At 42.8% G+C, this 12,502-nt stretch overlaps 1 protein-coding gene across 1 annotated transcript in view; it reads left to right on the top strand.

Moving 5' to 3' along the window:
• The window catches only part of LOC111982425 (nidogen-1-like), a 78,427-nt gene that overhangs the window by 33,771 nt on the left and 32,154 nt on the right, over positions 1-12,502 (top strand). Inside the window, exons 9-11 of the mRNA XM_024013994.2 lie at positions 3,993-4,130; positions 5,016-5,144; positions 5,487-5,630. Coding sequence (XP_023869762.1) covers positions 3,993-4,130; positions 5,016-5,144; positions 5,487-5,630 — 411 coding nt within the window. The remainder of the gene's footprint in view (positions 1-3,992; positions 4,131-5,015; positions 5,145-5,486; positions 5,631-12,502) is intronic.

Raw genomic sequence — 12,502 nt, forward strand, 5'->3', positions numbered from 1 at the left:
CAATACAGGGATATTAATATCCATAGGACAGACATGAATACATATAGGGGAGGTGTCTCTGTATACAGTGCATTCGGAAAGTATTCAGACCCCTACCCTTTTCCCACATTTTGTTATGTTACAGCCTTATTCTAAAAGAGATTGACATGTTTTCCTCATCAATCTACATACAATACCCAATAATGACAAAGTGAAAACAAATTTAGAAATGTTTGTAAATGTATTAAAACAAAGAAACTTTATTTACATAAGTATTCAGACCCTTTGCTATGAGACTCAAAATTAAGCTCAGGTGCATTATGTTTCCATTGATCATCCTTGAGATTGGATATGGTTTGGAAAGGCACACAACTGTCTATATAAGATCCCACAGTTGACAGTGCATGTCAGGGCAAAAACCAAGCCATGAGGTTGAAGGAATTGTCCGTAGAGCTCCAAGACCGGATTGTGTCAAGGCACAGATCTGGGGAAGGGTAGCAAAACATTTCTGCAGTATTGAAGGTCTCCAAGAACACAGTGGCCTACATCATTCTTAAATGGAAGAAGCCTGGAACCACCAAGATTCTTCCTAGAGCTGGCCGCCCGGCCAAACTGAGCAATCAGGGGAGAAGGGCCTTGTAAGGGAGGTGACCAAGAACCCGAAAGTCACTCTGTCAGAGCTCCAGAGTTCCTCTGTGGAGATGGGAGAACCTTCCAGAATGACAACCATCTCTGCAGCACTCCACCAATCAGGCCTTTATGGTAGATTGGGCAGATGGAAGCCACTTCTCAGTAAAAGGCACATGACAGCCCGCTTGGAGTTTGCCAAAAGGCACCTAAAGGACTCTCAGACCATGAGAAACAAGATTCTCTGGTCTGATGAAACCAAGATTGAACTCTTTGGCCTGAATGCCAAGCATCACGCCTGGAGGAAACCTGGCACCATCCCTACGGTGAAGCACTGTGGTGGCAGCATCATGCTGTGGGGATGTTTTTCAGTGGTAGGGACTGGGAAACTAGTCAGGATCGAGGGAAAGATGAACGGATCAAAGTACAGAGAGATCCTTGATGAAAACCTGCTCCAAGCACTCAGGACCTCAGACTGGGACAAATGTTCACCTTCCAACAGGACAACGATCCTAAGCACGCAGCCAAGACAATGCAGGAGTGGCTTCAGGACAAGTCTCTGAATGTCTTTGAGTGGCCCAGCCAGAGTCCGGACTTGAACCTGATCGAATATCTCTGGAGACCTGAAAATAGCATGGCAGAAACTCCCCAAATATAGGTGTGCCAAGCTTGTAGCGTCATACCCAAGAAGACTCAAGGCTGTAATCGCTGCCAAAGGTGCTTCAACAAAGTACTGAGTAAAGGGTCTGAATACTTATGTAAATGTAATATTTCATTTTTTTTAAATACATTTGCAAAGAAATCTATCAACATGTTTTTGCTTTGACATTATGTGGTATTGTGTGTCGATTGATGAGTGATTTTTACGAGGGGTAACGTAACAAAATGTGGAAAAAGTCAGAGCCAAATTCCAGTGAAGCTCAGAGAGGATGTCTTGCCTAAAGTTGTTCTGGTGTTGTGGTTGCAGTTTCACCCGCCTCATCTAAAGCCTCTTCTTTTGGGGTGCTGCTATTGGCCACCAAGTGCTAACATTATCCGGATAATATGTGTGCAATGCTTGATAGCGTATATGATGTTAACAGAGAGGTCTATTTTCCCGGGTGACCTAAAAAATATCGGTTTTCATCAAGTTGTCCACTCAAGAAGAAACTGCTTACTGTAACCAATGCCTGTAATCTGCTTCAGGTTATTAATCAAGCTACCAGGGTGTTTACAAACAGTACAGAAACTACTGTATATCACCCACGTGTATTGATTATATTTTTGTAATGCTGCAGAACTTTGTGCTAAAGGTGCATCCACACCCATTGGATGTAGTGACCACGATAAAATAGCTGTCTCCAGAAAAGCTGAAGTTCCAAGGCAGGGCCTAACATAGTGTTTAAGAGATCATACAACATTTTTGTAGTGATTCCAATGCTGAAGATGTAAAGAAGGTTGATTGGTCAAATGTGTGTAATGGGGAGCGTATGAAAGTGTATTCTTATTTTGTGACTGGTGGATGCTGCTGTGTGTGAGTGTGGTGTGGCGGATGGAAATGGAAATGCAAAACATGCCTTCACTGGAAGAATTGTAGCCTTTCCATTGTCGTTTTCGTTGCACTTGCATTCAGTAGCATCTATGAATCACATTATTATTATGACACGTGTTGACGTCAAACGGGAAAACCAAAGACACCGGTGGTTCCTAATGATTCTTGCTGGTGTTTACAGGACAGCTGGTTCTAAGAGACTAGGATCAGGACCTGCGATTGTAACAGTATACATTTTCCCAACAGATTCTTCTGTCTCTACTCATACGTGTGTCTTCTTTAGACATCTGGGGGTTGTTGTTACCACTCATTTGTTGTCTCAATGGACCCTCGTATTACATACATTTCTCGTCAAGAGCATTTGAATTCCTGACTATACACAGTATGGAATGTCGAGCCAAAAGAATAGTAATTATCTGTTGAGTAACATTATCTGTAGGTAAACCAAAACCTTGTGTTGTTGTATTTCCTCAGCTGGCCTTTCAAAGACACCCAAATCCTTGACAGGGTAAAGGTTAACGGCTAAGGTAAACAAGGGGCTGTGCGTCAGTTCACACAAGGTTATTTACTGCAGGTAGGAGGTGTAAGAAGAAGGGGGAGAGTGGGGGAGGGCAAGAGGAAGGCACCGGGAGAGGGGTGAAGGTACATAGGGGATGGGGTGGCGGTCAGGGGGCCGGGGGTAGGTTATGCAAGCAAACTTGACTCAGCTGGAGTTTATTGGCAAAAGTGTAACATCTGTGCCAAGTTTCCTGTGAGGACGCAATGGGGTCTGGAGGAGCAGGGACTTCAAACGTGCCCCCCCCCCCTCAATAAGCAGCCGTCTGATAAGCGGTCGGCACGTCTAACAGTCAGGATAGGTGTCTTACATGCCTGTGTCTACAAAACTGAGACATTGTGTGTGTGTCTGTGTGTGATGTCACAACATCTTGTCCAGCTATTCCACAGCGTAAGCCATTTCCAACAATAACTAAAGTGAGGGTTACTAGGGATCTATTCATTTCAGGTTGTAGTACTATACTGTGGCTTTTCAGACTGAAGTATCCGAAGACTGAAGTAACTCCAAAGTAGAACTCCCCTGATCCCTTGTTTTACAAAATCCATCATCTGAAAACAGCCACACAAAAGCCTTACTGAAGGACTATATGTAGCCTATAAGTGAATTGCCATTCCAGGTCCATTCCATGTTTACTGCAACTATTTCACTTAAATTCTAGCTATAACATCAGAACTAACCCTGAGCTAGGCATTGATGGCATCACCCACTAACACGGAACCCACTGCTGCCCCTCAAGAGAATGGACGTTTGTTTTGATTGACAGGTGGCCCACCAGAGCNAGCAGCTGTCTGATAAGCGGTCTGCATGTCCCTTCTAACAGCCAGGAGAGGTGACTTACATGCCTGTGTCTTCAAAACTGAGACATTGTGTGTTTGTGTGTGTGATGTCACGACATCTTGTCCAGATATTCCACAGCGTAAGCCATTTCCAACAATAACTAACGTGAGGGTTACTAGGAGTCTATTCATTTCAGGTTCTAGTACTATACTGTGGCTTTTCAGACTGAAGTATCCAAAGACTGAAGTAACTCCAAAGTAGAACTCCCCTGATCCCTTGATTTACAAAATCCATAATCTGAAAACAGCCACACAAAAGCCTTACTGAAGGACTACATGTAGCCTATAACTGAATTGCTGTTTGTCCAACCAATTGGTCCCTACCATGTTTACTGCAACTATTTTGCTTAAATTCTAGCTATAACATCAGAACTAACCCTGAACTAGGCATTGATGGCATCACCCACTAACACGGAACCCACTGCTGCCCCTCAAGAGAATGGACGTTTGTTTTGATTGACAGGTGGCCCACCAGAGCAGAACCCATGTTTCACCGGCAGACACGGCTGCGACACCAATGCCGCCTGCAGACCCGGAGAAGGCATCCAGTTCACCTGCGAGTGTTCCACTGGTTTCACTGGGGACGGACGTCAGTGCTATGGTAGGGGCCCTGCACACTATACACATCAGCTTAAACCTACACCAGCTGATGCATAAGGGACATGGGGAATAGTCTATTGAAGTTTGGGTTCTACTTCATTTAACCTATTTACCTGGAAATTCACTAAAGAATGCGTGGTAGTAACTTTATTACTTCATTATCTAATAAACTTATCGGTTTCATAGGGATTCTTTGAAATAAAGAGTACTTTATTTCCTTAAACAATTTCAGTAGCAGAGCATACCAATTGTAGCAATTTTTTTTAATAAATACTAGCTGTAATAGGACTAAAAGTGAAGTTTCCCTAGACATTGATCTTCGGTCAGTTTAGCAATTTCCCCACTACGGATTGGGGGAAGGTTAGGATTGGGCGAGCTGATCCTAGATCTGTACATTTGGTGTGAAAACAGCTCATTACCTTTCATGACTGATCTTCATAAAAAAACAGTTAATATTAGTAAGATGGCATCTTCATAGTAGTGGGGATGATATTGCATTTGGCTTATTTTGCACTTTCTAAGAACTCAGAGACGCTTTACATCAGCAAAAGGCAAGACCGCCCAAAGAGATAAGCAAGTACTACAGGACTGAGACAGACTGTAGCATAGGAAATGTCATCAGAAATGCCCCATCACTAATAATTAATATTATTAATATACTGTAATGTACAGTATATTGTTACATATACTACAAATGACACAAATTATCACGTAAAATAATTTATTACAAATATGCAATGAAATAATGTCATTATTATTATGGCTGTTGATATGCCTTGCAGTAAACATTCATCTGGTGCAACAGAATTGCTCTTATGGATACAAATAAAGTTGTTTGAATTGAGTTGAGTTGAGTTGAATTGAATTGAATGTGTTCATTTTGTAGACATTGACGAGTGCAGAGAGATGCCAGAGATCTGTGGTTCTCACGTCATATGCAACAACCAACCGGGAACATTCCGCTGCGAGTGTATGGACGGTTTCCAGTTCGCCAGCGATGGCAAGACCTGTGTCGGTATGTAGTGCTGAAAAGGCGTGTTTGCAGCTGTGTTGTTGTTTGGATGACCTCCAATATAACTCTGTTGCTTAACTTAATACACGCTCTAAATACAGTAACCTTTTACAGATTGTTTCATAGCATCTATATATTCATCTTAAACTCAAATTTAAGAGTTTCTATGCTATTTCAGTCTATTCATCTGTTGTTTTCATTAGTCTATCAAACAGTCTACTGAGAAATTTCTCACATTTGTTACTCCTTTTTATAGTTTGAGTTTCATCAAACAAAGAATTCAGGGTATTCCTGTCTCCACCAAGTCTAAAATCTGCCTCTCCCTTTCCCCCCTATCCTTTGTAGAAGTGGACCGTCCCATAGACCACTGCCAGAGGGGTACCAATAACTGCGACATCCCAGAGAGGGCACGTTGTAGCTACACGGGGGCGTCTGCCTATATCTGCTCCTGTCTGTCCGGCTTCGTGGGTGATGGTTATACTTGCCAGGGTAGGGTGACACTTTAAATCAAATCAAATGATTTATATAGCCCTTCTTACGTCAGCTGATATATCAAAGTGCTGTACAGAAACCCACCCTAAAACCCCAAACAGCAAGCAATGCAGGTGTAGAAGCACTGTGTGTGTGTGTGTGTGTGTGTGTGTGTGTGTGTGTGTGTGTGTGTGTGTGTGTGGTGTGTGTGTGTGTGTGTACGTGTTTAACTATTCTTGTGGGGACCAGAAGTCCCTACAAGAATAGTAAACGAACAAAAAGTTGACCAGCTGGGGACATTTTGTTAGTCCCCACAAGGTCAAATGCTATTTCTAGGGGGTTTAGGGTTAAAGGTTAGAATTAGTGTTAGGGTTAGAATTAAGTTAAATATTAAAGTTAGGAGCTAGGGTTAGTTGTAGGGTTAGGGTTAGGAGCTAGGGTTAGGTTTAGGGTTAGGATAAAGTTTAGGTTTTTGGGTTAGGGTTAAGGTTAGGGTTAGGGTTAGGGTAAGAGTACGGGTTAGGATTAGGGTTAGGTTTAGAGTTAGGGGTTAGGGAAAATAGGATTTTGAATAGGACTGAATTGTATGTCCCCACAAGGTTAGCTGTACAAGACTGTGTGCGTGTGTGTGTTCGTTTAACTGTTCTTGTGGGAACCAGAAGTCCCCCAAAAAAATTGACCTACTGGGGATTTTGTTGGTCCCCACAAGGTCAAATGCTATTTCTAGGCGGTTTAGGGTTAAGGTTAGAATTAGTGTTAGGGTTAGAATTAGGGTTAGGCGTTAGGGCGTTTACATGCTGACCAAACTACTCGCGCCTGTGTTGATTTTGTACCCCCACACCAGACACGATCAGGACACGCAGGTTGAAATATCAAAACAAACTCTGTATCAATTATATTAATTTGGGGACAGGTCGAAAAGCCTTAAACGTTTGTGGCAATTTAGCTAACTTGCTGTTGCTAGCTCATTTGTCCTGGGATATAAACATTGGGTTGTTATTTTACCTGAAATGCACAAGGTCCTCAAGTCCGGCAATTAATCCACAGATAAAACGGTAAACCGAATGAGTTTCTCGTCATCTCTCCTCTTTCCTTCAGACTTCTTCTTCTTATTTTGGACTTAATATGGCGGTTGGCAACCAACTTCACAGTATTACTACAACCTTCCGGAGTGTGGACCTAAATTCATCTTTCAATCACCCATGTGGGTATATGCTCCTAAAAACCTATGAGATGGGAGAGGCCAACTTGCAGCGTGATGAGCGTCACAAATAGAACCGGTTTCTATTGTAGCGCATGGCCACACAGACGCTCGCTGACACCCGCGAGCAGTGTGGGTGCAATGGTTGAATAACATGCATGTGTAAGATTTTGAATGGGACTGAATTGTGTGTCCCCACAAGGTTAAAATCTTTACTAATGAAATGACTTAAATGATCTGAACTCACTCACAGCAACAATATTTATTTGTCATCAGGTGATATGTCTAGACCTTTTTTACATGTTTTATTTATTTGTTATAATTCTTTTAGGGGGTAAATAATATTGCAGATAGATTGTAGCTTCCATCAACGTTATTGTCTGCATCATTTCCAATCCCCCATATATTTTGTCGGAAGTTTACATACACCTTAGCCAACTACATTTAAACTTGGTTTTTCACAATTCCTGACATTTAATCCTAGTAAATATTCCCTGTCTTAGGTCAGTTAGGATCACCACTTTATTTTAAGTCAGATCAATAGTTGAGAGAATGATTTATTTCAGCTTTTATTTCATCACATTCCCAGTGGGTCAGAAGTTTACATACATTCAATTAGTATTTGGTAGCATTGCCTTTAAATTGTTTAACGTGGGTGAAACATTTCGGGTAGCCTTCCACAAGCTTCCCACAATAAGTTGGGTGAATTTTGGACCATTCCTCCTGACAGAGCTGGTGTAACTGAGTCAGGTTTGTAGGCCTCCTTGCTCGCAGACGCTTTTTCAGTTCTGCCCACAAATTTTCAATGGGACTGAGGTCAAGGCTTTGTGATGGCCACTCCAATACCTTGACTTTGTTGTCCTTAAGCCATTTTGCCACAACTTTGGAAGTATGCTTGGGGTTATTGTCCATTTGAAAACCGATTTGCGACCAAGCTTTAACTTCCTYACTGATGTCTTGAGATGTTGCTTCAATATATCCACATATTTTTCCTCCCTCATGATGCACCAGTCCCTCCTGCAGCAAAGCACCCCCACAACACGATGATGCCACCCCTGTGCTTCACGGTTGGGATGTTGTTCTTCGGCTTGCAAGCCTCCCCCTTTTTCCTCCAAACATAACGATGGTCATAATGGCCAACAGTTCTATTTTTGTTTCATCAGACCAGAGGACATTTCTCCAAAAAGTATGATCTCTGTCCCCAACCGTAGTCTGGCTTTTTTTATGGCGGTTTTGGAGCAGTGGCTTCTTCCTTGCTGAGCGGCCTTTCAGGTTATGTCGATATAGAACTCGTTTTATTGTGGATATAGATACTTTTGTACCTGTTTCCTCCAGCATCTTCACAAGGTCCTTTGCTGTTGTTCTGGGATTGATTTGCACTTTTCGCACCAAAGTACGTTAATCTCTAGGAGACGGACCTTGTCTCCTTCCTGAGCGGTATGACAGCTGCGTGGTCCCATGGTGTTTATATTTGCGTACTACTGTTTGTACAGATTAACGTGGTACCTTCAGGCGTTTGGAAATTGCTCTCAAGGATGAACCAGACTTGTGGAGGTCGACATTTTTTTCTGAGGTCTTGGCTGATTTCTTTAGATTTTCCCATGATGTCAAGCAAAGAGGCACTGAGTTCGAAGGTAGGACTTGAAATACATCCACAGGTACACCTCCAATTGACTCAAATTATGTCAATTAGCCTATCAGAAGATTCTAAAGCCATGACTTCATTTTCCAAGCTGTTTAAAGGCACAGTCAACTTAGTGTATGTAAACTTCTGACCCACTGGAATTGTGATACAGTGAATTCTAAGTGAAATAATCTGTCTGTAAACAATTACTTGTGTCATGCATAAAGTAGATGTCCTAACCGACTTGCCAAAACTATAGTTTGTTAACAAGAAATTTGTGGAGTGGTTGAAAAACGAGTTTTCATGACTCCAACCTAAGTGTATGTAAACTTCCGACTTCAACTGTATTTATACACATACATATAAATATACATACATATACACATACTTATACATACATACACATACATATACAGTACCATGCATTGTTTTTCTTTATTTTTACTATCTTTTATATTGTAGAATAATAGTGAAGACATCAGAAATATGAAATAACACATATGGAATCATGTAGTAACCAAAAAAGTGTTAAACAAATCAAAATACGTTTTATATTTAAGATTCTTCAAAGTAGCCACCTTTTGCCTTGATGACAGTTTTGCACACTCTTGGCATTCTCTCAACCAGCTTCATGAGATTGTCACCTGGAATGCATTTCAATTAACAGGTGTGCCTTGTTAAAAGTTCATTTGTGGAATTTCTTTCCTTCTTAATGTGTTTGAGCCAATCAATTGTGTTGTGACAAGGTAGGGTTGGTATACAGAAGATAGCCCTATTTGGTAAAAGACCAAGTTCATATTATGGCAAGAACAGCACAGAGAGAAATGACAGTCCATCATTACTTTAAGACATGAAGGTTAGTCAATGAGGACCGCCACAGGAAAGGAAGACCCAGAGTTACCTATGCTGCAGGGGATAAGTTCATTACAGTTACCAGCCTCTGAAATTGCATCCCAAATAAACGCTTCACAGAGTTCAAGTAACAGACACATCTCAACCTCAACTGTTAAGAGGTGACTGCGTGAATCAGGCCTTCATGGTCGAATTGCTATAAAGAAACCACTACCAAAGGTCACCAATAAGAAGAAGAGAGTCCAAATTCGGGATTTTTGGTTCCAACCGCTGTGTCTTTGTGAGACGCAGAGTAGGTCAACGGATGATCTCCGCATGTGTGGTTCCCACCATGAAGCATGGAGGAGGAGGTGTGATGGTGTGGGGGTGCTTTGCTGGTGACAATGTTGGTGATTTATTTAGAATTCAAGGCACACTTAACCAGCATGGCTACCACAGCATTCTGTAGCGAAGCTAGTTGAGAGAATGCCAAGAGTGTGCAAAGCTGTCATCAAGGCAAAGGGTGGCTGCTTTGAAGAATCTCAAATATATAATATATTGTCACATATACTCCCTCTCCGGCACTTGAGGTCGCCAGGCTGTCCTTATTACGCACACCTGTCACCATCATTACATGCATCAGCACCTCATCAGACTCAGCCGGGACTCAATCACCTGCCTGATTACCTTCCCTATATATGTCACTCCCTTTGGTTCTTTCCCTAGGCGTCATTGTTTCTGTTCCATTGTTTCATGTATGTACGCTACTCGTGTTTCTTGTTTTGTTCTATGTATTATTTCTTATTAAATTCACTCCCTGAACTTGCGTACACGTTACAGAATAACGGCTCACCAAAGGGAAGTATTTTTTGTATTTTGTTAGTGTAGGTGACGTCGGGTCCTGGTGCCGCTACCGGAGCAACCGGGGATGCCTCAGCTGGCTCTTCAGGCTTCCATGTCTCAGCTGGCTCGTCAGGTTTACAAGACTCGGTTGCCCCAGCAAGTGTCCGTTTCCGAGTCTACCGAGGATGCCTCAGCTAGCTCGTCAGGCTCCAATGCCTCAGCTGGCGTGAAAGGCTCCCAAAACTTGGTTTGCTCAGCAGGCTCCCATGCCTCAGCTGGCTCGCCAGGCTCCCATGCCTCAGCCGGCTCGTCAGGCTCCCAAAACTNGCTCAGCAGGCTCCCATGCCTCAGCTGGCTCGCCAGGCTCCCATGCCTCAGCCGGCTCGTCAGGCTCCCAAAACTTGGTTTGCTCAGCAGGCTCCTATGCCTTAGCAAGCTCGACAGGCTCCAACGCCTTTATTTTTTGCAAACTTAACATGTGTAAATATTTGTATGAACATTCCACAACTGAGACATAAACTGAACAAGTTCCACAGACATGTTACTAACAGAAATTGAATAATGTGTCCCTGAACAAAGGGGGGGGGGTGGCAAAATAAAAAGTAACAGTCAGTATCTGGTGTAGCCACCAGCTGCATTAAATACTGCAGTGCATCTCCTCCTCATGGACTGCACCAGATTTGCTAGTTCTTGCTGTGAGATGTTACCTCACTCTTCCACCAAGGCACCTGCAAGTTCCTGGACATTTCTGAGGGGAATGGCCCTAGCCCTCACCCTCCGATCCAACAGGTCCCAGACGTGCTCAATGGGATTGAGATTCGGGCTCTTCACTGGCCATGGCAGAACACTGACAATCCTGTCTTGCAGGAAATCACGCACAGAACGAGCAGTATGGCTGGTGGCATTGTCATGCTGGAGGGTCATGTCAGGATGAGCCTGCAGGAAGGGTACCACATGAGGGAGGAGGATGTCTTCCCTGTAATGCACAGCGTTGAGATTGCCTGCAATGACAACAATCTCAGTCCGATGATGCTGTGACACCGCCCCAGACCATGACGGACCCTCCACCTCCAAATCGATCCCGCTCCAGAGTACAGGCCTCGGTGTAACGCTAATTCAGTCCAGCCTCTCTCAGCCTATTGCGGACAGTCTGAGCACTGATAGAGAGAGTGTGCATTCCTGGTGTAACTCGGGCAGTTGTTGTTGCCATCCTGTACCTGTCCCGCAGGTGTGATGTTCGGATGTACCGATCCTATGCAAGTGCTGTTACACGTGGTCTGCCACTGCGAGGACGATCAGCTGTCCTGTCTCCCTGTAGCGCTGTCTTAGGCGTCTCACAGTACGGACATTGCAATTTATTGCCCTGGCCACATCTGCAGTCCTCATGCCTCCTTGCAGCATGCCTAAGGCACGTTCACGCAGATGAGCAGGGACCCTGGAAATCTTTCTTTTGGTGTTTTTCAGAGTCAGTAGAAAGGCCTCTTTAGTGTCCTAAGTTTTCATAACTGTGACCTTAATTTCCAACAAGTTTCAGTAAATTATTTTTGGTAGCATTTCTATGTTGAAGATTAAAAAAGAATTTGGTGCATTTTCCCCATATTCCATCCAGTTCGCTTTATTTTTTATAATATATTACACTTGATCTTTCTTGAATAAGTTCCTCCATTTATTTCTGTTTTTCCAATAACTTATTATGAGCCTCCATGGTACAGTTTTTATTGCGATCTATCTATACTGTTAGTCCTTCCATTTCCTTTGTTAATATGGACTATTTTGACCTACATTTATTTTGTTTTAGAGATGAGTACTGAATTGCATGGCCTCTATAGGCACATTTAAAAGTGTGCCATACAATAAGGGGATTTGCTGTACCTACAGTTGAAGTCGTAAGTTTACATACACTTAGGTTGGAGTCATTAAAACTCGTTTTTCAACCACTCCACAAATTTCTTGTTAACAAACTATAGTTTTGGCAAGAAGGTTAGGACATCTACTTTGTGCATGACACAAGTAATTTTTCCAACAATTGTTTACATACAGGTTATTTCACTTATAATTCACAGCATCACAATTCCAGTGGGTCAGAAGTTTACATACACTAAGTTGACTGTGCCTTTAAACAGCTTGGAAAATTCCAGAAAAGAATGTCATGGCTTTAGAAGCTTCTGATAGGCTAATTGACATAATTTGAGTCAATTGGAGGTGTACCTGTGGATGTATTTCAAGTCCTACCTTGAAACCCAGTGCCTCTTTGCTTGACATCATGGGAAAATCAAAAGAGGTTCATCCTTGGGAGCAATGTCCAAACACCTGAAGGTACCACGTTCATCTGTACAAACAATAGTACGCAAGTATAAACACCATGGGACCACGCAGCCGTCATACCGCTCA

Source organism: Salvelinus sp. IW2-2015, linkage group LG21, assembly GCF_002910315.2.
Source record: "Salvelinus sp. IW2-2015 linkage group LG21, ASM291031v2, whole genome shotgun sequence".
NCBI lineage: Eukaryota > Metazoa > Chordata > Actinopteri > Salmoniformes > Salmonidae > Salvelinus > Salvelinus sp. IW2-2015.